This window comes from Molossus molossus, unplaced genomic scaffold (assembly GCF_014108415.1).
Source record: "Molossus molossus isolate mMolMol1 unplaced genomic scaffold, mMolMol1.p scaffold_m16_p_19, whole genome shotgun sequence".
NCBI classification, from domain to species: domain Eukaryota; kingdom Metazoa; phylum Chordata; class Mammalia; order Chiroptera; family Molossidae; genus Molossus; species Molossus molossus.
Window position 1 is genome coordinate 14,941,132 of NW_023425354.1, and position 26,541 is coordinate 14,967,672.

Sequence of the window (26,541 nt, forward strand, 5' to 3'; positions counted from 1 at the left end):
ATTTTCAGTAGTAGAATAAAGAATTAAAGTTAATATTTTAGGATAATTAATATGGTAGTACTTTGTGGAAAGAATTGCTATAGATAGGAGGTGAAAGACTGAGTAGTCTAGGAGACCAGTAGACTGATTGTCCAGTTGTGTGGTACTTAAAACCTGGTTTAGGGTGGTAGCAGTGAGAATGGGAAGGGAGGAAAAGACATGAAAAGATTAAAAAGACAAAATTAGCCCGGCCCATGTGGCTCAGTGGTTGAGTATTGACCCATGCACTAGAGGTCGCTGGTTTGATTCCCGGTCAGGGCACATGCCCAGCTTTTGGGCCAAATCCCCGGAGGTGCTAGTCGATGTTCTCTCTCATCGATGTTTCCCTCTCTCTAAAAAATCAATAAAGAAAAAATTTTTATAAATAAAAAGACAAAATTAGCAGAATTTAGTGATTAGTTTTTATGGTTGACAAAATTTGACATGAGACTCAGGTCTCAGTAAGAAAATGTTAGAAATAAAATCAGGAGGAACTAGTTTGGAGGATGTGGAGAATATCACTGCATATATTTTCATCACCACAAAAAGAAACTGGAGCCTGAATTGAAGATAGAGAGTAGGAATTACTAATATTTTCATTTCCTGAAGGGTAGCTTCAATCAATCCACACATATTTAAGAAGCATACTGTTCTCTTCTGTTGCCATTTTAAATCCTGCTCCATACAAGGTCCACCTCTGCTGCTGCGGCAACTGGAACCGTGGGCCAGCACCCTCCCCCGCAACTACTTTGGCACCATGGGGTACATGAACAAGTACAACAACACAGAGGAATTCATGGAGGGATCCAAGATCAACACCAGCAAGAATCAGCAGGATGACAGTAAAATGTTTATTGGAGGCTTGAGCTGGGATATAAGCTGGAAAGATATGTCTGAATATTTGTCTCGATTTGGGGAAGTTGTAGACTGCACAGGGAAAACAGATCCAGTCACTGGAAGATCAAGAGGATCTGGATTTGCGCTTTTCAGAGATGCTGCTCATGTTGATAAGGTTTTGGAATTGAAGGAGCAAACTAGATGGCAAATTGATAGTCCCCCACCCCCACCAAAGGGCCAAACCTTTAAAAGGGAAGGTACCCCCAAAAAGGTTTTTGTGACTAGATTGAGCACAGATACTTCTGAAGAACAAATTAAAGAATATTTTGGAGCCTTTGGAGAGATTGAAAATATTGAATTTCCCATGGATACAAAAACATGAAAGATGAGGTTTTTATCACATATAGAGATGAGGAGCCAATAAAGAAATTGTTCAAAAGCAGATATCATATTGGTTTTGGGAAGTGTGAGATCAAAGCTGCCCGACCCAAAGAGGTATATAGGCAGCAACAGCAACAACAAAGGGGAGGAAGAGGTGCTGCTGGTGGAGGGGGTGGTACTAGGGTCGTGGCCAAGGTCGGTCAAAATTGGAACCAAGGATTTAATAACTATTATGATAGTGTGGAAATTACAGTAGTACCCATGATGGTGATCAAAATTATAGTGGCTATGGCGGCTGTGATTATTCTGGGTATAACTATGGGAACCATGGATATGGAGGACAGGGATATGCAGACTACAGTGGCCAACAGAGCACTTATGGCAAGTCGTCTGGAGGGGTGACAATCACCAAAACAATTATCAGCCATACTAAAGGAGGACACTGGAGAACACATTACTGAAGTAACCCATCTTGCAAGACAACATTGAAAACTGGTCTTCTGCTGCTCTTAGATGATTATTTTGTAAAATACTTCTGGTGTACAGGATACCACTATGTCCAACTGTATATAGCTGCCAGTTAGTTTTCTTTCTTTTCTTTTTTTTTTATCCTCACCCGAGGACAACCTTCCATCTTTTGTTCAGATACAGAGGGAGGGAGGGAAGGAGGGAGGGAGGGAGGGAGGGAGAGAGAGAGAGAGAGAGAGAGAGAGAGAGAGAGAGAGAGAGAGAGAGAAACATCGACTTGAAAGGGACACATCGAGTGGCTACCACCCGCACAACCCATCCACGGCCGGGGACAAACTGCAACCAAGGTACATGCCCTTAGCGGGAACCGAACCCAGGTCTCTGGACCACATACCAACACTCTAACCCCTGAGCCAAACTGGCCAGGGCTCTTTGTTTTTATTTTGGATTTTGCTATCTGTGTTATGATTCATTGTGGATTTGTGTTTATACAAATTTTATTTGTATGATTTCATCTTAAACCTCAAATAAATGCTTCTTCATGTGAAAAGAAAATACATACTGTTGACTGCTCTGTCTTGAAATAATCTCTTTACTTGGTTTCTCTTACTCTAAGGGTTTCAGATTTTTCTCTACCTCTCTGGCTGTCCCTTTCAGTCTCTTTTGTGTCCTTTAACATGTCAGAGCTCCTCTAAAGTTCTTCTAAGACCTGCTGTTCCTTACTCTGTAATTGTTTTCCCCAAAATTGATCACATGTATCTGTAGCTTCAGTCAGTATCTTTATGTCATTCATTCCCAAATATGCATCTTCTATCTCGGCCTCAGTATAGAGCTCTGGATTTTTATCAGCATGTGGCTATCTCATAATCACAAAATGAGTTCAAAATTAAACTCGTTCAGCTGCCCCTCCATCCTCCCTAAACATGCTTCTACCTCTGTGTTGTCTATCTCAGGCAGTGCCCTAGCGGCGTCTCGCCGAGAATCTGGACACTCTGTAACTTCTCCCTTTCCCTCACCTCCCTTTTCCAGTCAGTCGCACGATAGAGTGCCAGTGCTGCAGTTTTCTCATATCTCAAATCTGTCCAGTTCTCTCCATCTCCCCACCACTACCTTCCTCAGGACACCATTATCTCTTGCCTGAATTGTTCCCTAAGCCTTCAGCCTTGCCCTTCTCTAATCCATTTTCCACACTGTAACTGGAGTGATTTTTATAAAAAGGCAAGTCTGATCCTGTCACTCCACTGGTTAAAACTCTTTAGTAGCTCTCCTTAACTCCTTCCATGGCTTAGAAACCCTATGTGGTCTGGCCCCTGCCAAATTTTCCCGCCTGTCAGCCTGCGCCCCCTCCCCCATGCTCTGGGTTCCAGCCAGCCTGTGCTATTTTCAAGTCCTCTAATTTGCCATAGTACTGTCTCTTACTTCTATATAGAACTGAGGTTGCTTGTTCACCTTTTTTTTTTTTTTTTACAGCTTTTTCGTGTGTTTTTGGCTTTAGTGTTCTTCCTCTGTGTTCCAGTAATTCCACATGTCCTTTTATGCATTATTGCATTGTAATGTAATTGCTTATTACATGTCTATATTCCAGGCCCCTCTCCCCATGTCTATACCTTAGAGGAAGAGACCTTGCTCATTTTTGTCACTAATGTATTATCTGCTCCTGGTGTGGTGCCTAGCTCATCATATGAGTTTTTAAGAAATGAATAAATGCCAAGAACTTGGTTAATCTCAGGTGTAGAAAACTTAGACAGTTAAACCCAAGCCCTGCCCTCAATATGCTTACAGTATATTTGGGAACAACACTACATTTGCAAATCTCAGAGCTATATCATGTAAAGCATAAGGCACATTGTAAACCAAAGTAGCAAAGTAGGCAGTGTGGGGAAGCAGCAGGTGCATCGAAGGAGTAAAGACTTGATCATGTCCTTTAAAAGTCAGAGCAGTTATGATATTTATAGTTCATTACTAAGTCTATGCAGATCCTTTTAGATTCCTTCTTAATCTAGGAAAGACCTCTTGCATTTTTTCTAAATGGAGCTAGACTCTGGAAATAAGGGGGAAAGTATTTTGCTTAGGTTCTTGTCACCTACTATCTGCTTCAGTGAGAAATGCCATTCTTATATATGGGTGCTGTACAAACAATTAAAATTTAAAGTCATCGGGTTAATATAGTGTGTAGTGTATGTGTGTGTGTGTGTACATGCATGCACATGTGTGTTTCTTTTACAACGTATAAAAGTAATGCATCCTCATAAAACAATATAGATGTGCAGAATGAAAATATCTCCCTTCATTTTACCCACCCCAATTTTACTCCCTCTCTTAGAGGTAGTCACTGGAAAGAGATTGGCATGAATCTTTTCAGACCTCATTTTAAGCATTTATACACGTATATGTTTTTGATTCTGAACTCTATAATGTATAGATTTATTTTTTTGTTAAAAGAAAATCACACAAGTCATTGTTCTATGACTTTTTCCTTAATGTATCTTGGGGTTTTTTCCATGAAAGAATATATTGATAACATTTTCTCTTTCAAAAAGATAAATAGCATTAGCAAAATTCTATCTAAATAAGCCTTGTAATAGTAAATTAGCATCTCTTCCTCAGCAGTAAGAAGACTCTTGAACACACCAAACAAAGCTGGCTCTGAGTTGGCCATTATCACATCTCTCTCTCTCTCTCTTTTTTTTTTCTTTACTTATTTTTAGAGGGAGAGAGATATAGAAACATCAGTGAGAGACAATATTGATTGGCCGCCTCCTGCATGCCCCTCACTGGGTGTTTGACCCACAACCTGGGCAAGCGCCCTGACCAGGAATTGCATTGGCAACCTCTTGGTGCATGAGTTGACGCTCAACCACTGAGCCACACCGGCCGGGCTACCACTTATCTCTTGTATGGCCCTGGTCCTCTTAATATTTCAGGGTCTTGGACCCTAAACTCTGTGAGCCTTGGTACTCCTGTCTGCAAAGTTATTTGCTTTATTAGATTTATTGTCAGGGTAGCATTAATGTGTATAAATTTTCTAACAGTTTCTGGCTCACTATTAAACACTTTCTAGATGGCACGTCATTAGTATTGTTATATTGCCAAAAGGCACTTTTTTAGTTCTGTAGAAGGCAACAATCTTTAATCCATTTACTGTAATAAAATGTTTAGATATATTCTCTTATCTTAAACTTTTGTTGCTGTTGAAAACAGTTAACACACCTTAGATTATGCTGTTTTGTAATTACCCATTTTGAACAGTGTTTGTTGATAAGGTAGTCAAGGGGACACTTAGAAATATTTTTTTTTATTTGTGAACTCATACCTTGGCTGATTTATACTTACTTGTTATCACATTCCATCAGAAAGGAGCTGATAAAATGCTCTACCACTTCTATATATCTTGTCAGTTTCTTATATGTGATATACTGACTTGGAAAAACAACAACCATCTTGATAGACACAATAGAGAATAGGATGTTGGAGGAAGGGAAGTAGAAGAAAGAATAAGTAACAATGTTAGTAAAGTGTTGCCCAGAACTTAATAGAGAATTATTTAGGAGAGTGCTTCAACCATGATTCAAACAAGACTTTTCTCAGAGTTTCATATGTTGTGTTACTTGGAGCAATCTACCTTTGATAATGTGTTCATAAACAAAATAGCCCTGGCCAGTTTGGCTGAGCCGTTAAAGCTCTGGCTCACAGACTGAAGAGTCAGGGGTTTGATTCCTGGTCAAGGGCACGTACCTTGGTTTAGGGTTCAACCCCCAGCCCTGGTTGGTTGGGCGGGAGGCAACCAATCAATGTGTCTCTTACATCAATATCCCCCTCCCCTTCCCTTCCTCCCTCCCACTCTATCTAAAAAAAAAAAAATCAATGGAAAAATATCCTTGGGTGAGGATTAAAAAAAAAAACTTGCAAGAAACTTGGATTTTGCTTTGTAATAATTAACATGGAATTCTTTCAGGTTTTTCAAAGAAGTTGGACAGCAGTAAACCCCTTTCATACCATTTTACTAATAGTGTGAAATTTGAGATGGAAAGTTATAGATAATGTATCCAGTGCTCAAAGATTTATATGTGACTTTGAGTTCTTCACTAATACCTCTGGCTTTAAAACAGTATCGTTTCTCTGGGCAAGTAATAATTTTGAGTCCTATTCTTATTCTAGAGTGACTGGAAACTGATATATAAAGATACACACATCTGTAGCTTCTATACTGTTTATACATGTATTTACTCGAATTTATCCACAGTGATACAATTTTTTTAGAGGTGCTTTGATTTAAAAAAAAAAAAAAAAACTTATCTAGAATCCTGTCATGAGGGAGAAAACTTAGCAAGACCTAAGCGCCTTTTGATAATGAATGGTTACTGTAGGATAAACCTATAATTAGTATGCTGCTAATCCACACATCAGATAGATGCAGTCAAATCTCAAATATACATAGTAGAACTATCCAAATTGCAGATTATTAGTGCATTCCAGGGACATTTCCATGGTGATCCACAATGATTTTTTTGCCTGACACTTTTTTCTGTTACTGGACTTTTCTTTCCACAAAACTCTCTCTTTATTGGTTTTTGCTTTTTTGTCTGCTACCTGTTTACCTTGCCTTCCTCTGTAACTCTTCGTTTAAGATACCAGTTGTGGCTGTGGTGAGCTTAAAAAAAGATAGGGAAGGTTCACTTTACTGAGTTACAGATTTTTTCTGTGGTCTGACTTCTCTTTATTTGGTTATAGAAGACTGACCATATGTGATACTAAATAACATAGAACTCAGCTGTTCAAAATTCAGATTTGTCTTATAAGTGATAATGTCCCCAGGTAGATACTGTGCCAACATGGGAGAGAAAGATGATAGTTTATTGCCACAGTCCAAAGATTGAATCATTTTCTCCAAAAAGGTATTTCTAAAAAATTGAATGGGTTGAACTTGTAGTTGAGTAATCCTGTTTTTAGCAACTCATAAGAATTTGAAGGAAAAGATGATTTAGAAAGATAGACAGGAACAAAATAAAAGACACTGTTTACATTTATTACTTTAATTATCCAATCCTTTCTCAAACACTGTTTTTGCCCCTTTTGCTAATGGACCCTTTGCTTTCTGCTCTCAATTGCTGTTATCAAGGTTTGACATTCTCTCAAAAGGATTGCCACCAATTTTGCATTATCTAATACTTTTTTCTATGAGAGAATCAAAAGTAGACAGTATATATGTAGATAAAGCAGATTTAAATGCATTAAGGTAGTTATTTATTTGAATCAGAATTAGACCATGTTAGAGTAGGAGACATTAGAAATTATCTTGTCTAACATTTTTCAAATTTACTTAAACTTACTTAATAAACATACTTACAAAGAGATACACCTATTAATATTCTAGGGAACACCAGGTTGAGAAATACTGATCTTGTCCATGTCATTTTTATTTTATAGGTGAGGACATTGGAACCCCAGAAAGATAAACAACTTATTTAAGCTAAAGTCACAATCGAGGCTAGAATCCAGGTTGCCTTATGCCCAGTCTGGTGTCCTTTAGGATTCTTGATTCAGCCACTAAAAATGATTTAATTTATTACTGCATTTTGTTTTTTTTTAATTCCAGATTTCACAACTTGGATGTGCAGCCATACTTCCCATTCTTTAGAATAAGCTTCACTGTTTTCTGGAGTCTGAGTCCTTTTAGTCAAACATTTAGCAGTGATTTTTAGATTTGCTTTACCGTATGGATATAAGGCTGTATCTCCAGATGCTTTCACCATCTCCCATTCGAATTCTTATTGAAATGAATTCTTCAAATGTTCAAAACTTTGTTGCATTTATTAAACATTTTTTCCATCCAACAAATAGTTGTCTCTTACCAGTTACCTTTATTGTTGGGTCCCTGAAGTCAGGTTTTCTTCCCTTTTTCTCTTGCTTTGCATGCATTTTTAAAAATTAAGACTTTATTTTTTAAGAGTAGTTTTAGGTTCATGGCAAAATTTAGGTAAGATATAGAGATTCCCATATATCCCTGCCCCAATCCATGCATAGCCTCCCCTATCATCAATGTCCCCTACCAGAGTAGTACCTTTGTTACAATTGAACCTACATCTATATATCATAATCACCCAAGGTACATAGTTTATTTTACAGTTTACTCTTGGAAGTGTACATTTTATGGGTTTGGACAAATGTATGATGACATAGAATCATCATTATGGTATCATACAGAGAGTATTTTCACTGCCCTAAAAATCCTCTGTGTGTCCCCCAACCTCACCTCCTGTCACTGGCAACCACTGATCTTTTTACTTTCTCAACATGTTTGCCTTTTCCAGAATATCATATAGTTGAAATCATGTAGTATGTAGCCTTTATGGATTGACTTCTTTCACTTAATATACGTTTCAGGTTCCTCCATGTCTTTTTATGTCTTGATAGCTCATTTCTTTTCAGTGCTAAATAATATTCCATTTTCTGGATGTACTACAGTTTATTCATTTACCTAATGAAAGACATCTTGATTGCTTCTGAGTTTTGGCAGTTATGAATAATTATGCATAAAGCTGCTATAAACATCCACGTGCAGGTTTTAGTATAGATACAAAATTTCAGCTCCTTTGGTTAAATAACAAGGAATGTGATTATATGGAAAGAGTATGTTTAGTTTTGTAAGAAACCACCATACTGTCTTCCAGAGAGGCTGTATCATTTTGCATTCCCACCAGTAATGAATGAGAGAGAGTTCCTATGTTCCATTTTTTTTTTTATCCTCACCCAAGGACATTTTTCCATTTTTTGTACAGATAGAGTGGGAGGGAGAGAGAGGAAGAGAGAGAGAGGGAAACATCGATGTGAAAGGGACACATCGAGTGGCTGCCACCCGCACAACCAACCAGGGCTGGGGACAAACTGCAACCGAGGTACATGCCCTTAGCGGGAACCGAACCCGGGTCTCTCCGGACCGCAGGCGGACGCTCTAACCGCTGAGCCAAACCGGCCAGGGCTCCTATGTTCCATATTCTCACCAGCAGTTAGTGTCAGTCTTCTATGTTTTTGGCCATTCTAATAGATGTGTAGTGGTATCTCATTTTTGTTTTAATTTGCATTTCCCTGATGACATAAGAAGTAGAGCATCTTTTCATGTGCTTATTTTCCATCAGTGTATTTTATTTGGTGAAGTGTCTGTTAAGGTCTTTGACCCTTTTTTTTTTTCCTTTATTGATTTTAGAAAGAGAGGAAGTGAGAGGGAGAGAGATGTAGAAACATCAATGAGAGAGAACATCGATTGGCCGCCCCCTGCAAGCCCCCCACTAGGGATCAGGCTCACAACCTGGGCATGTGTCCTCACTGGGGATCGAACCGGCGATTGGTGCATGGGTCGATGCTCAACCACTGAGCCACACTGGCCTGACCCATTTTTTTTAATTGAGTTGTTTGTTTTCTTATTGTTGAGTTTTAAGAATTCTTTGTATATTTTTGATACAGTGCTTTATCAAATGTGTCTTTTATAAATAAATTCTTCGTCTGTGACTTGTCTTCTCATTGTCTTGATATTTTCTTTCTCAGAGCAGAGGATTTTAATTTTAATGAAGTCCAGCTTATCAAGTGTATCTTTTATGGATTATACCTTTGGAGTTGTATCTAAAAAGCTATCACCAAACCCAAGGTTATCTAGGTTCTTTTCCTATGTTATCTTGCATTTAGGTTTGTGATCCATTTTGCCTTTAATTTTTGTGAAGGGTTATGATTTTGTGATTTATAAGAAATATGTATTTATAAGAAATATGCTGGCCGGTTTGGCTCAGCAGTTAGAGCGTCGGCCTGCGGTCCAGAGAGGCCCGGGTTCGGTTCCCGCTAAGGGCATGTACCTCGGTTGCAGTTTGTCCCCAGCCCTGGTTGGTCGTGCAGGTGGCAGCCACTCGATGTGTCCCTTTCACGTCAATGTTTCGCTCTCTCTCTCTCTCTCTCTCCCTCCCACTCTATCTGAACAAAAAGTGGAAAAATGTCTTCGGGTGAGGATAAAAAAAAGAAAGAAATATGTATTTGGTCACTCAGATGACCAGAATGTATTTCTCATGTATATTTGGTTTTCATCCAGGTCCTGACTCAAGGCTTCCAAAAACATGGAATTTTCTAAGTGTTGAGAGTTTTATTGGTGTCTTTTGTTATGTTAATAATGTCTATTGGAAAGCCCCTAAGGATGGAGGCTGGTTGCCTGTGGAGCCAGCTTTGTAGTTAGAGGGTTAGAAATTTTAGTCCCACCCCCTGACCTGAGGAAAGGAGAGGGGCTGGAGATTGCCTTAAATCACCCATGGCCAATGATTGTATTAATCATGCTTGTGTAATGAAGCCTTCATAAAACCCCAAAGCTTCCTGGTTGGTGTGCACATGAAGATGCGGCGAGAGTGGCGCTTGGAGAGGGCATGGAAGCTCCACACCCTTGTCCCCAGCCTTGCCCTGTGCATCTCTTTCATCTGGCTGTTCCTCAGTTATGTTATTTTATAATAAACCAGTGTTTCCTCCGAGTTCTGTGAGCCAATTTAGCAAATTAATGGGCACCTCTGATTTATAGCAAGTTGGTCAGAAGTATAGGTAACAACCTGGATGCGACTGATACCTGAATTGAGTTGCCAGGGAGGAGGTCATTGGAACCTCCAGTCTATAGCCAGTCAGTCAGAAGCACAGGTAATAAATTGCCTGACGTCCGAAGTTGGGGGCAGGAGATGTATTTTGTCTTGTAGTATTGAGCCCAAAACCCATGGAATCTGATGCTATCTCCAAGTAGATATGATCAGAATTGAGCTGAATTATCAGACACCCAGCTGCTGTTCTAAGAATTGCTTATTGGAGTGATTTGAGAATTCTAAATTCTCAACAATTTCTTGTTGGAGAATTGCTAATTGGAATACTAAATTAGTGGTGTAAGGCCTGTGTCTAGATTAATTTTTTTTGTCATGTGGGTGTTCAGTTGTTCCAGTAACTATTTTTTTTAAATCCTCACCCAAGGATATGTTTTTGTTTTTATTTTAATTGATCTGAGAGAGAGAGAGGAAGGGAGAGAGAGAGAAACATTGACATGAGAGAGAAACATCGATTGGCACCCTAACGGGATTGAACCTGCAATCTGGGTATGCGCTCTGACTAGGAATTGAACCCAAGACCCTTGGATGCACTGGATGACACGCCAACCCTCAAATCAACTGAGCCACACTGGCCAGGGCTCCAGTAACCATTTGTTGAAAAGACTGTCTTTGCCCTGGCTGGTTTGGCTCAGCGGTTAGAGCGTCTGCCTGCGGTCCGGAGAGGCCCGGGTTCGGTTCCCGCTAAGGGCATGTACCTTGGTTGCAGTTTGTCCCCGGCCCTGGTTGGTCTTGCGGGTGGCAGCCACTCAATGTGTCCCTTTCACATCGATGTTTCCCTTTGTCTCTCTTCCTCTCTCTCTCCCTCCCACTCTGTCTGTACAAAAAATGGAAAAATGTCCTCAGATGAGGATTAAAAAAAAAAAAAGACTGTCTTTGCTCCATTGGATTGCCTTTGCTCCTTTGTCAAAGATCAGTTGGCTGTATTTATGTGTGCATGTATTTTTCAAATGCAGTCTTGAATATTCCTAACTTTTTCCTGCTTTGCTTTTTGAAGCATTCCTTTTTTCTTTTTTATAGCTGCAGTAAATTACACTTAAACTATAGCAGTAGCCTCCTTATTATCTTCCTACCCTTCAGTCTCCTTCCTTACCATCCTGGAATATTTCAAAGCTGACTCTGTAAAACCACCTGATTTGATCAGAGAATATCAGAGGAATTGTAAGGGATTATAAAAGTCATTTAGTTCGTACACTTGTCTTTTGTTTGAATTTTCTCTCCATACCTATTGAATAACTAACTTCTGCCAAGTTCCTTAGGCTGTTTGAATTCCTCCAGTGACAGGAAACTCACTCTCTTTGAATGCTACAGTTCATTCTTTGGACAATGATAGGTTCAAGTTGCATCTTCCTTAGGTTAAGGTAGGATGTATATACTTGTAGCTTCTACTACATTCTCCGGTTTTCTCCCTATTTTGTCTAGAATAAACTGCCTGTAGATTCATCTTTTATCTAAGCTAAATTTCCAAACTTGATTGGTTCCTTCAGCCAATCTTCTTATAACTTGATTTTTAGCTCTTTACTATTCTATTCACATTTCTCTGAACTTTAACATTTGTTTATATTCATCTTAAATTGTGAAACCCAGAAATCGGTTTGAGTACTGTTAAGTACTATTATAAAATAGACCAGAAATATCCATCCTTTGTTCAAAACATCAGTCTGCTTTTAATGCAGGCTGAAATTGCATTAACATTATTTGTAATTGATTTTTTAGAGAGAGAGAAAAAGGGTGAGGGAGAAATAGAAACATCTATCTGCTGTCTCCTACATGGCCCCTACTGGGGATCGAGCCTGCAACCTGGGCATGTACCCGACAGGGAGTCGAACTGGTGACCTCCTGGTACATGGGACAATGCTCAATCCACTGAGCCACACAGGCTGTGCTACATTATCATTTCTTTTTATTTTAATAATTTATTTTTTCTTTATTGATTTTTGCGAGAAAGAGAGAAAGTTAGAGGGAGAAAGAGAAACATTGTTGAGAGAGAACATCAGTTGGCCACCCCCTGCATGCCCCCCACTGGGGATAAGGCCCACAACCTGGGCATGTGCCCTGTCTGGGAATCAAACCGGCGACCTCTTGGTGCATGAGTCGATGCTCAACCACTGAGCTACACTGGCCAGACTGCATTAGCATTTTTGACGTCCACATTCTATCTTGACTCATATTGAATGTACTGTTGAGTTACACTCACAAGTCATCTCTCACAAAGCCTTATCTCCCCCAGTTGTACTCAAGTACAGGAATCTTAAATTTATTCTTCATAACTTTTATCTTGTTAGAATAGCTTTTTGTTGTTCTACAACTACAACTTGTCAAAGAATAAAAAATTCTTACCAGTTTATGATTTAATTGAGACTATAAAACATATGCACTAAATAGAATAAAAACCTAAGAACTCTTAGAAAGCAATTTAATATAGTGTCAGTTGAAACTATGAATGATGTTTGTCAAAGTGTCCTCTGGCCTGCATTAGAATTACCTGGGGAGAGGCTTGTTAAATATTCAGCTTTCTCAGCTCCACTCTAGACTTAATGAATTAGAATCTCTAGGAGTGATGCCTGGAAATCTGCATTTTAACAAGCTCCATTGGATGTTGGTGCTCATTAGAGTTTGACAACTGCTACTGTCAGTACTGAAGACTAGAACCCAAAGATGTGATCAGAGCTAAGTGATATGAACAGTTAGATATAATCAGAATTAGGTTCCATTAGTTAAGGAGGTGATTTCTGAGGAATAGAAGAACATGAACTGATAGTGTGAGTAGAGGTTCCAAGTGTAGAAAAAGAAAGAGTACGTTGTCTGCTAGAGAAGACAAAATGTTGGTTGGTCTGAAGCAGGGGCCTTGTAGAGTAGCAAGTAAAATGAGTTTAAAACTAAGGGATGGAGGAAAAAAGAAGAAAGGAAAAGTTGTAAAATTCTGAAACCAATGAGGATACTTGCTGCCAGGTGGCAGCAAGGCAAGACCTGCTATAGAAGCATGATCTTTGTCATCAAGAATTCACAAAGTACCAGGCCACACCCTGAGAGGGAGTGTAAAGGGTGGGGGTGTCAGCAAAGATTAACTTGGAGAGTTGCTACACATACCCCATCTTTAGTTCTAGACTATCTAACGAGAATATCTATATTAAATCTCAGTTGAATAATTTGGGTATAGACCAGTCAGGTGGTAGACATCTTGCACAGCTGCTTGAAGCTCAGGGCACAGGTCGTTTTCACTTTATCGTAACGGAACTCAAAGTGCTCTTGGTATTTTAAAGTTGGCGGGGCAACAGCAAGTCTCTATTAGATGAAATGTACCCTGAGAATGGCTCATCAAAGCCTTGACTGCTCAAATGAGGTCAGAAGTTGTGTTTTTAGTCTTCAGTGTTTCCTTTTCTTACAGACTTGATAAGTGCACAGCTATGCAAATGTAGTTAATAACCTGTTTTAAGTGATGATTGACAGACTTTGAAACAATTAAAAGGTTCTCCTGTATTATGAGTTGATGGAAGGTATGCTCCAAGTCTTCATTGCTTGGATGGAAAATGCAGAAATGTTTCTTAAATAATCATATCATACTACTAAAATGAAAGTTGAATAGAACTAAGAAAATACTCATGATTCTAGGAAAAATTGCAGTTAGGCAAACTTTAAAACAAAAGATCAAATATTAATATTAATTTCTTATTGTATTTTCTACAAGTGCATGCACTACTTAAAAATAAGCATTCAAATCTGGTTTACATAACTGCAGAGAGAAGCTTGCAAGGTGTGAATATGTCCTGACTTGCCACTAGTCTGTTGATAGCCTTGCTCTTTGGCAAGCCTGGTGAATCTGTCTGCATTTGAACTAGAAGCTATTTGGGATTCCCTTTTTAACATCAGTTATTCAAAATCCACTTCACACTTCTCTCTTTCTTCATAGGTCATGTTGCCTACAACATGATGCTAATTCCAGATCACTCTGGTAACATTCTGCTCACTCTTGTGCAAAATTGGTGTTTGCTATCATTTTTTCCACTTTTGGATACCTGAAAGTTGACTGACGATTTTTCTTCAGTGCAGCTTGCCTCTGATAACATCTCAGGCAAACAAAGAAAATTTTACTGCTTTTTAAGATAGACCTTAGCAAATACAAACTTGTCACTTTTTGGATAGTGTTTGAAAGATTGCAAATAGTAAAGAAAAGAGGTTACAATTAGTGTATTAGATAACAAATATTTTCATGTATTACTTTCATCAGAGGGGCTGGATAGACCTCATTATATTAGATAAAGTCTTATTCCATTTAGACTTTTAAGTGAGAAATCATTTCAAGCTATTTGTAGCACATACCTTAAACCTCTTAAAGTTCTCCCCATCAAAATTTGTATGATTATAATTCCTGGATATCAACACCTGAGGCTCAAAACAGTATCTTATATTTTGTACATTGTTGGGAGAACTGCTAATTCAAGTGAGAGAGTGGTAGCTAGAAGTGAGGTAAGAAGGCATATTATACTAATCTATCTCAAAATCAGAGGCAAAGGATGGGCTGTGGTAATCTAGAATTGCAAATACCCTTTTGGGTGAGGTACCCAGAAATAGGCCCAGTTCACCCCAGTAGCCAAGTCATCCCAGGTGAGTGCCAGCAGAGCAGGGTGTGTGCTCCCTAAGAAAAGGGAGTGGCGGCTTTCTAATATCTGGCAGTTCGGGATTCTGAGAATGGTTGTAATTGGGGAGATAAGGAGAACTTTGGAAAAGAAACATACATTTATGATAGAACAGGCAGGGGGGAAGGTGATAGAAAGATGTGTACACATGGAATTGATAATCATGGTAGCTTGTTTTTTATGGATGAGCTATGTATTGACCCTAAATGAGCTTGGAAAGCTTGAGAAATAGGTATGAATTGACTGCCTAAGGCACAAGAGAAGCAGGCAGGATTGAGTCAGATAGTAATCCACCAGGAGGAGAGAGGGTAAAGCCATGGAGAATCCTGGCTTACCAACCACTAGTAAAGTCCTTGTGAAAATGATGTGGTCCATCTCTTTTACTACTCACTTAATTTGGAGCTAGATGTTCATCAATGGAATGAGTACTAGGGTTTGCAATATTTAAGTGACAATAGAATTAGATGAAGTATTAGATGGCCACAATACTCACTCTCAGAACAAAAAATTGTGCCCTGGCCGGTTTGGCTCAGCGGTCAGAACAAAAAATTGTAAGGAAAATAGTATTTATTTTCAAGCTTTACAGTCACTTAATAGTTCTAATTCTCACATGCCAGTTGGGAATTTGGCTTTGTTTCATCTCTCCTCTACAGCAAGATGATAAAAAATAAGCTAATATTACTTAATAGCCAATATTTATGAGCTCTTACTAGGTGCCAGGAAGAATGCTAAGTACTGTATATGCATTATTATATGTAATCCTTGTAACAACTTTTTGGGATTGTTGCTGTTATTACTGCTAGCTAGTAAGTGAAGAATCTAGATTTGAATCCAGGCAAGCTGACTCTTAAAAGCCCTTATTTTTAACAGTGTACATAAAACCATGTTTATTTAATACAAAAGAATGTCCTTAATTTTGAGATTATGTCCCTTCTACCGTTTGATATTAAAATATATTTTATATAAAATGGTAGTGCTAGATATCAGGCTCGACTTTTTTTGATTGTTTGTTTAAGAAATCTTTACCCTGCAAAATAAAAACTGAGCAACTCAGTGACAGCACTTCTCCTAGGTTTTTTGTTTTGTTTTGTTTTAAATTTTTTGCTAGTTTGTGATATCTAAGTGTGAGAACAACTGGTCAGAAAAGTGGGGCTATTAGTAATTTCTAATGTTCTCTAGAGATTTTTCACTTGATTTATTTCTTAATGCATTTTAATCTAGTCAATCCTACCTGTCTATCACCTGACCACAAATCGTACTTTCATTCTTTTTGACACATATCTATTGTGAAACATAATTAAAATGCAACTTTGTGGTTCATATTCTAGGGAATCATTAAACATGCTTTATGACAAGGAGTCTAGAATGAGATGCAAGCCTTATATTAAATTCTTTACAGAATGTAGTCTTACAGTGAGCTTCCAGTGTCTTTATTAACCTAAATCCTTAGTAAACGATGGCATATGCTTATTTCTTTGCCATTTTATATTATTTGTACCTTTAGTAATAGTTATTACTTAATGATATATTAATCAACATTAATACTTTTCATTGTCAGTAACATTGAGAGAACAAAATGAGAGAGAACAAGAACAACCCTGCTGGAAAAGAATGAGCGGAGGAGCCAGATAAAGAAGCTGTCTGGCTTACTTGCTTTTCCTAACTGTAATCTTCCTGTGAGATTTATTTATCTGTATGTTGTTGGTGACTTTCGGATTCTTGTTGGTGATTCGTTCAACAGTCTGTCTGTCTTTACAGTTCTTTGACTTCCTTATTTCCTTCACTCCTTCTTGCCACCTGCTGTTTGGTCATACCCAAGACTGCCATTACCATTAACCACTTCTGGGATCTCAGTTTTAAGCTTCCTGCTCTAACCACGTTCCATTTGTTCCTTGCTTACTTCTAACATTCCTCCCATGCCAACTCCAGCAAGTTTGATCCCACAGGATCCTCCAGTTAATTTACTGTTACTTCCCAGCCTTTTTGTCCTCTCTTCCCTCTTTACCCAGCTTAGATTCCGTGGTCTATCACATTTATCTTCCTTGCACACACCCTTAATGGCCTTGCCCTTCACCCCTCATTTTCTGTGTGTGTTTCAAAGCCCCAAGTGTGTCTCAGCTACCTGCCTACTCTGTATCAGTACCCAGACTATTAAATGTGGCTTAGGAAAAATACAAAACCGGGGTGTCTGATCTCATTTTAAGAACTGAATCTCAAGTGGGCCTTCATGGAAGCAGTAGTTCCTGGTATTTCTTCTGTATTTCTCTAGTTTAGTCAGTTTACTCTCCTGCTCTCTGAGATGACCAGTTTTTTTTCTCCATTCTCCTCAACCCTCCAACACTGCCTCTTCAATTCTTCCATCTTCGCTAGTAGCCTATAACCTGGAATCTTTATTTCACTGAGAAAATAGAATCAATCCTCTTCCCACCACCAAATGTAGCATTTGTAGAATGAATGAGATATTGTGATATTCCAGGACTTCATTTACTCCTATATGCAAATATAATTAGCAACTTGAATTCCAAAACCATATATATAAATCAAGTCTTAGCCATTTTGGATAATGCTTTTCACTACCACCTTCCTTTATGTTATTATAACCAAAAGTTGTTCATATGTTTGTGCCTTATTCAAATAAAATTAGGTATTTTTAAGAAGATAACTAACAAGAGCAGTTAGTGAAAGAAACAGTTAAGTAGTTGAACACAGGAAATTAAAGATATAATGCATTCTAACTATATTTGATTATAATATTAGCCCACAATGATTCTTACTTACGTAAGCTATAGAGGAAGAAGAAACTATGGAAATGACTGAGAAATGAAGATTAAAACCCCAAACTTTGTGGAAAATGGTGCGAAAGTTTTGACCTCACACTTTGAATGAGATAATTAGGTAATAGAAGTGAGCTATAAATGTGTTGATTTCAAATAAAATTAACAACATTGTTATTTACCTCATGTTGCTCAACTTTAAGAGTCAGTTTTGAAAAAAGGAGACAATGGTTAAAACCAAAAAAGTCAAGATTCTTATGCAAGCTTTGATGACATTTATATTTGTAGAGTTGAGTAAGAATCTATATCTTACCTACCGATGCAAGTTGCTTATATAATTACAACAAAGAGGAGAGTCCCTCGGTGACCTGAATTTCACTTACTTAATGAGTTCACTTACCTAATGACATCTACCTGCTCAAGTACATTTTCCCACACATCTTCCCAATTTCCCATGTCCTTTCCAAACCTTTACCATTGTTTCCCAGTATCATGTTCTCATCCCTCATTTTACATATGATCTAAGCCCCTACTTCACATAGTAAACAGAACCCCACAGGCATAACTCACCTTGCTTCCTCTTCTCCAGTTTACTTATTCTGTCTCAGGAGAAGAGGTTTCCTTGCACTCTGTCTCCCTAAATCCCTCCTCTCTTTTGCCAGAGTTCCTAAAAGTGTGATCTGTTGTTTCTGCTTATGGTACTTCGCTTCTTTCTCACACCTCATCCTGAAATTATCTGACCCGATCTAAGGCTCTGTGGTCCAGATCAGCATGGGCTTCCTGGTTTTTAAATGCAGGGTTCTGTTTCCAGACCTCATCCTCTACCTCTGCAGCATGTGTTTCTGTCGTCACACTCTGCTTAAAACTTCTTGTGTCTTTTCATGTGCCCAGAGCAGACATTCAAAAATATTGAACCAGTAGTTCTGATTTCTTTTCTGAGTTTTCAGCCTACATTTTTAGTGGACATTATTGCCCGAATCTCAAATGCCTTATAGCCAAAAAGACAGTTATACTTTCTTCTGCCCTTCTCTTTTTATCTTCTTTTTGATCTTCTGAGATTATCCTCATTTTTCATATGTGCTCAGGCTACATACCTAAAGGTCATCCTTGATGCCTCCTCTTTCTCTCATTTCGTTTGGTGTCTAAGTTCTGATGAATCTTTTTCTCCCAAATCTTTTTCTACCAACTACTGTCTCCTATGACTATTGCCTCTTTTCACTTCTAGACTCTTGTCTGGATTATTTCAGTAGTACATTTAGGAGTTTTTAATTTGGATTCCATGAACAGACATCAGGGGATCTAAGAATCCCCTCAAAATTGTGTGCAGATTTTTTATACTTGTGCATTTTTCTGGAGAGGTACATTAGACTATTCCATGGGAAAGAAAATGAGAAATAGAATGAAAGAATGTGACAATTTAAACAAGTCCATTGGACCAATTTCTCCTTTTTCTTTGCCTGCCCTTTCCTATTTAGTTCCCTAACCTAGGGCACTGATCTCTGACTACTGAAGGGGCATGTAAGACATAAAGGAAAAAAAGTAACAGCAATCCGTATAGCTCGGCAGTCAGACAGTCTGGCAGCCAGAGATCAGAGGCTCCCAACATCAGAGCCATGCTTTAATGTCCTGGAGAGGCTTGGGAGAAAGTTGGGGCATCAGTAGGGAGGTGTCCTCCTGAGCCCTCTGGTCCCATTTGTTCATGTGCTTCCAAAGGACTTGGAGGGATATGAGAAGCTTAACTGGTGGAAATCCAGAACTAGACAGTGAAGCAGTGTCCCCAGAAAACGGTTAAGAACATTTCTTCAACTAGACTTCTACCCTCTGCCTTTTTGTTTGGTATTCCTTCCTCCATTCAACAACAGCCTTCGTTTTTAAACACATATCTTATTGTGCACCTTCCGTGATTAAAAACCTCAGGGTTTTTACAAAACTTATTAAAAACTCCTGGGCACCATGTCAAGGCCTTCTGTTGTTTGGAACCTGTCAGACTCATCTCCAGGCCCTGCCGTCTGCTCACCTCCAAGGCTGAGCCACAACAGGTTACTACTGGCTGTTTTGAGAGGATAGTTTTCAACGTCCATACCTCTATGTGCTTGATCATTCCCATCTCTCTCTCTCAAGGGTTCCATTTCGTCTCTACTGCCCAACCATGAACCTCCTACTATCCTTTAAGACCCAGACTGAATGTTAACTCTTCCCCTATGTCCATGCCTAATTTTCTGCCATCACCTTGACAGAATCAAGTCTCTCTTGGCTAGGTTCCAAAAACATTTCATACATATCTCTGATAATGTCTTATTATATTGTAGATAACCCTTTTTAATTTCTGTCTTTCCTACTAAACCAGGAATGCCCTGCAGGTAGGGATGGCCTTTTTCATGTTTGTATCCCTAACACCTAGTTTCATGCATAGTCCAAACAGGAGCTTAATACACTTTTGTTGAATGGAATTACTTCTGAAAAGTTTTTATGACTCACTTAAAATTAGAGACCAATGCTTATTTAATAAGTCAGAATAGGCTATAATAATAATGGTAATAACAAAGTCTCATTTCCACTGCTTATTCAAGTAACTGCTTCCTTTGTGGAAGTGGATTTTGAAAATCTTCACATGTCAGTGTATATTTTTGATGTGCTTTCTTGAGATCCTGAAAGAATAATAGTTCTAATTCAGACTAGAGCTGTGACATTTCTATTGGTGTTATATTGAATAGAGTCTGTCATTTCAGAGATCTGTATTATATATAATAAGTTCCATGGAAATGTATTTTATCTCTCTCAAACTTCATGGTAATATTTTGTGAGTTGTTTAGTTATTTTATAAGATCTGGGTCAATTTAATTCAAAACATATTAAATGGAACATTTTCCACATATAAAAACAGAGTCACAGAGTTAAGATTCTAGTATTTATATACTATGTAGTTTGTTTTGCTAAATTTGCAAAGTCCTTGTCATTGCAAATATGTTTTTAGGTATTTAAATTAGTTCAATTATGTTACTTTACACTGTTCCATAAATTAAGAGCTTTAAATAAAATTTTAGAAATGACCTTCTCTCCCTATTTTCTTTGAGTTTTTTAAAGAAAGGAATCCATAATTAGTCATTTATTGAGTACATATTATGTGCTAGGCACTGTACTACATGTTTGCAATTCAGGATGGACTAGACAGTAGCTGCCCTTGAATAGTTCACAGTCTAATGGAGAAGAAGGTATATACATAAGTGATTGCAACTTAAACCTTGGAGAAGAGGAAGGAAACTCATCCTTTGAGAACCAATGTTGATGTTGAGAATGGATATGTCTTCAGATAAATCTATAAATACAGAATCAGGGAGCTAAAGAGAGTTCATAGTCTTTTTAAAAAATATGTGAAGTGGGAATGTAGGTCATCTTTCAGAAATAATGGCATACCCAGCCAGTGTGGTTCAGTTGGTTGAGCATCTATTCCGTGCACCAGGAGGTCGCTGGTTCAGTTCCATTCAGGGCACATGCCTGGGTTGCATTCTGGATCCCCAGCAGGGGGCGTGCAGGAGGCAGCCAATTGATGTTTCTACCTCTCTTTCCCTTTCCCTTCCTTGTCTCTGAAATCAATAAAAACATATTTAAAAATAAAAAAAAAATAATGGCATGGGGTAGCACATCTGGATAATTACTAACAGGAATGGGAGATAATGAACAAACACCAGCAAAGGGTGGCATATAGTACTAAGGAAGCAGTGAGAGTAGAACTGAATCTGGATGGCATGAAAATTGTGAGGATATCAACACAGTGGTATAATATTCTTTGGCTGTGCTCTGTGACCATTGTGTAGGTGCAGTAAAGCCATATTGTGTTCAGGGCTTGTGGGATGGGAATTCCAGGAATATAAGAAGGCCAATGAATATAAGAAGGCAAAAAAGTATGGTTTAATATGGAAGGAAGTATGGTTAGGGGAAAACTGATAAACTTGGAGAAAGTTAAGAAACTAAATGAGGATAAGGCCTGGTACTTTGTAGGTACTCAGTAAATCTTCATATTTTTCTTTCTGGCTCTCCTCTCCTTATACCTGTTGTTTCACCACCACTATCACCTGCCTCTGCAGGTGGTTGATATATAGGAATAGTTTCAAATCATGATGGTAGCAGTTGGCTTGGAGGGGAAGATTAGGAGGCAGATTACAAAATCCTTATCAAATATGCCCCAGTGACTTGAATGCTTGCAGTGCTTGGTGATACTGACCTCTAGGAGCTCAAGGCTTTTCCCCTCATCTCCTTACCACTCATGCTTGAAGGGTGGATCAGGGGCAAAGACATTTTATTGGGTCATGGTTCTTAGGACAGAAATTTGCCCTGTGATGAGAATGGTTTAGATTTAGCCTTCAAGGATTTCCACTAAGTTCCCCTAGTCTCTACAAGCCTTACCATAAACAGATCTCATTGCTTTCAGGATTTAAAAGGGAGTCCTTTTTGACATAATGATAAAAGTAATCATCTTACTGGCAATCCAAAGGGTCTTCCTCCTCAGAATCTAAAATTTCTGGTAGACTTGGTTATATCTTGTGATTTCTTTTATGTGAGTTATTAAATGTATTGTTATCATTTTTTCTTAAAGATAAATTTAAGGCTTTCATTCTAAATGAGGACAAACTGTTTTTATGAAAACACATGATTTACATTCCATTTCCAGAAATTTTCTTTTTCACATGTAGTTTTGAGTGTAACACTGAAATTTAAAAATTTATTATTTCACAGCATGCTTGTCTGGTGTAGGAGAAATAAATACTCATTAAAAAGTCATGTATGTGAACTGTGAAACTGCTGGAAAGGTGAGAATTCCTAGCGTGAGTAAACAGAAACCACAGGTCATCCTAATCTTAAGAAATGGAGTAAATGCTCATGTAGAGTTGACTAAAGAAATCCTAGGGCATCTAGATGATTAGTCTTGCTATTTTGCTATTAATGATACCTTTAAAGCATTTAGCAGTGCTTAACTAGAAAAGATTTGTGGGTTTTTTTAGAACTTCATCTGGGTGGCTCTGAGAAATCATGTGCCTCATTTGGCATTAGTCACATGAAATAGAACATTTAACTTTATCCACAAAGTCTGTAATATCCATCTGGATCCTATGGATTGCTCTGTACCATCCTTTCTTCAAGTGCTTGTATTGAGAGGTAGACTGTAACTTCTATGACCAAGGAAGAGTTTCCATAGCTTACCATATCATAGAAATTTGTGTTAAGTTAAATTTACCAAACAAAAAACCAGATCTCCTTTTCCCCCCTGACTTTGAAGTAAAGAATAATGAAAAATAAGTAATAGTTCTTAATTAGGTATTTAGTTTACAGAGACAGAGTTAAAAGTATTTGTTCCAAATGATAGTTCAAATACACTTTCCAAAGACCTTTAATTGTCAGCTTCCCCTTCAAATATTGGTACTGGTATAGGAATTATTTCTGAATTTAAAAAAAAAAAAAGCCTCACTTGTTCATTCTTGTTCTGTTCATGACACCTGGCTATTAATATATGTTAATGGCATCACTGTATTTTTCATAACATGCATATGAAGAAGAAAGAAAACTTTCCTTTAAATGCCTTACTTGGGTTTTAGTTAGTTGATGTAAGACTGTTTTCTTTTCCTTTTTAGGTTGCAAACACGTTAAAGGCATCCTATTATATGGGCCCCCAGGTTGTGGTAAGACTCTCTTGGCTCGACAGATTGGCAAGATGTTGAATGCAAGAGAGCCCAAAGTGGTCAATGGGCCAGAAATTCTAAACAAATATGTGGGAGAATCAGAAGCTAACATTCGTAAACTCTTTGCTGATGCTGAAGAGGAGCAAAGGAGGGTAATGTTAATATATAAGTATAGTTCAGTAAAAGTTTATTATTGGTTATATACTGAATGAACCCAAAGTTATGGTAGAAAACTTGTTAGAACAATCTATATTTTGAAAAACTTGAGGGTGAAATTTATTTAGTACCAAGTTATGTCACTGAACCAGGATTGTGGAGGATTTACATGATGTGAGCAGATGTCATTATTTACATGTTCATAATACAAAGATAGATGATTGTATAAGCCAAAAGTTTTACAAAAACAGATCATGAATATATTTTCAGGTGACACTTTAATACTACATTACTTCCAGAGACTTGAACTCATCCTTTGGAAAGGGAGAAATTAAATCCATAAAGGGGTATATAGAATTATGTTTATGTTAGGTCCATGTGCAGAAAGCTAATTTACCACTGAGTCAGCTTAGTTGTAGAGTGGCAGGTGTGAGTTGTTAGGTCTCAGAGGCAAGCTTGATTTGGGTCTTAGAAAAATAATAAAATTGCCCTGGCTGGTTAGGCTCAGTGGTTAGAGTGTCGGCCCGTGGACCAGAGAGTCTCGGGTTCAGTTCTGGTCAAGGGCACGTACCTTGGTTGCAGTTTGGTCCCCGACCCTGATCTGGGTCATGTGGGAGGCAACCAGTCGTGGTGCCTCTCACACATCTGTGTTTTTTTCTCTCTCTCTCCTCCCTCTCCCACTCCCCCTCCCATTCTAACTGAAGATAAATGGGAAAATATCCTCAGGGGAGGATTTTAAAATAAACTTAAAAAATAAAATAAAATTAATTAGCCTGGCCGGTATAGCTTAGTAGATTGAGTGTCCATAGACTGAGAGGTCCCAGTTCAATTCCCGGTCAGGCCACATGCCCAGGTTGCCGGCTCAGTCCTCAGTGGGGGCATGTAGGAGGAGGCAGCTGATTGTTTTCCTCTCTCTCCCTTCCTCTCTAAAAAAATCAGTAAAAACATAAAAAATAAAACCAGAGTTTACTAATTTTGATGGTTAATTTTATGTGACAATTTGACAAGGCCTCAGGGTGCCCAGACATTTGGTTAAACGTTAGTCTGAGTGTGTTTCTGGGTGAGATTACCATTTGAATAGCAGACTGAGAAAAGCAATCACCCTCCCAAATGTGGATGGGCTCCATCCAGTCAGTTGAAGACCTGAATATAAAAGAAAGAGCTGCAGATCTTGGGACTTGTCAGCCACCATAATTATGTTAGCCAATTCCTTATAATTAATTCTCAATAGTTACCTAGATAGATTGATAAATGGAGATCTAGATCTAGATCTCTATCTACATGTACATCTGTATAGTTTTAGGTGACTAATAGTGTGGGTTTTGGTTCTGTTACACTGGAAAACCCAGACCAATACACTAATATTACATATTTGTTTCATTGACAGAATTTTTAAAAATAATGCCATGGGATATTTGTTTCTGGCAATATAGTAGGCTAGGCAACTTGAAGCCTTCCTTCTACAAACACCTTCATATGCTGGGTAAAATATAACAAATCATTTCAAATACATAATTGAGCTCTCAGGAAAGTAAAGGAAATCTTCATAAATGAAAAGAAAACTCTGAAAATTAGAATGATAAATATATGAGCTGAAGCTTTGGTTTTGGTAATATATAAGGTTGGGTTTTAGCACCCACTGGGAGCAGAAAATGAGTCCTTGAACCTCCTTAAAGTATGGACTAGGAACTAGAACCTTCAAAGGGTTTGTTTCCTCAATGAAAAGAAGGAATTAGAAAATACCTGCCTAGCAGCACAGAGAAATAACAAAAACATGTAACTGTCTACCTGGATTCTGAAGTGGAAGCTGAGGAACCTCTCATGGCCATTCTAAACCATTGATCCTTGACTCATGCATAGGATTTAAAAACAAACAAATGAACAAAAAAAATATACAGTATATGGTCTAGGGCCCCTAAGCTGAGAAAATAATTAAAAAATAAGTCCTGGGCTAATGATACCATAGGGTTGTTAGATATGAGCAAACCCCAAGGAATGCTCCCACAGCTCAAGCTACAGAGTTTCTCATAGGGGAAGCTAAAATAGAAAAAAGAGAAAAATATTATCATCAAAATGTAAAGCTCAGCAATCAGGTTAAACATTAGCCAGTAGTTTCAGCTGAAGAGAGAAGTGATAAACAGAAGAATAGATCTAAAGAAATCACCCAGAATGTAGCAGAAAGAGATGGAAAATATAGAAGAGAAGTTGAGATAACAAAGTTAAAATGAGAAGTCCAGATAGAAAGAATAGTGTAGAAGCTATATGCAAAAAAGAATGGCTGAGAATTTTCTAGAATTAATAAAACACTGCCCTGGCCTGTTTGGCTCAGTGGTTGGAGCGTCGGCCTGTGATCCGGAGAGACCTGGGTTCGGTTCCTGCTAAGGGCACGTATCTCCGTTGCAGTTTGTCCCCGGCCCTGGTTGGGTTGTGTGGGTGGCAACCACTTGATGTGTCCCTTTCACGTCGATGTTTCTCTCTCTCTCGCCCTCCCTCCCTCCCACTCTGTCTGAACAAAATATTGAAAAATGTCCTCGGGTGAGAATTAAAAAAATAAATAAAACACATAAAGACTCATATTCATATAGAACCATGAGCCCAAATAGGATAAATAAAAAGTAAGTTATTTTTAGACCTATTGTAGTGAAACTGGAGACTGTCAAAGAAAAAAGAAAAACATCTTAATATCAACAAAAAAGAAATGGTGACGTACAAAGGGAGATCCATTATGTTGACAGCAAACTTCAATAACAGCAGCAGAGATCTGAAAACAGTATCTTCACAGAGCTAAGTGAAAATAACTGTCAACTTAAAATTTTATACTCAGTTAAATTCTCACTCAGGAATAAAGGTGAAATAAAGGTGGGGTTTTTTTTGGTGTTTTTTTTTCAAGCAAAGACTAATAGAATTAACTAGTCACAGAAGTTTACTGGAAGAATATGAAGGAGGATTTACTTGAGAATGAAGGAAATTAAACCCATAA

The 26,541-nt window shown here is 38.2% G+C and overlaps 1 protein-coding gene and 1 pseudogene across 5 annotated transcripts in view; both read left to right on the top strand.

Moving 5' to 3' along the window:
- The window catches only part of NSF (N-ethylmaleimide sensitive factor, vesicle fusing ATPase), a 141,880-nt gene that overhangs the window by 48,021 nt on the left and 67,318 nt on the right, over positions 1–26,541 (top strand). For all 5 annotated transcript variants that reach the window (XM_036268034.1, XM_036268031.1, XM_036268033.1 and 2 more), the window contains one exon: positions 23,358–23,557. In XM_036268034.1, the coding sequence (XP_036123927.1) occupies positions 23,358–23,557 (200 nt within the window). The remainder of the gene's footprint in view (positions 1–23,357; positions 23,558–26,541) is intronic.
- Positions 531–1,669, top strand: LOC118633871 (annotated as a pseudogene).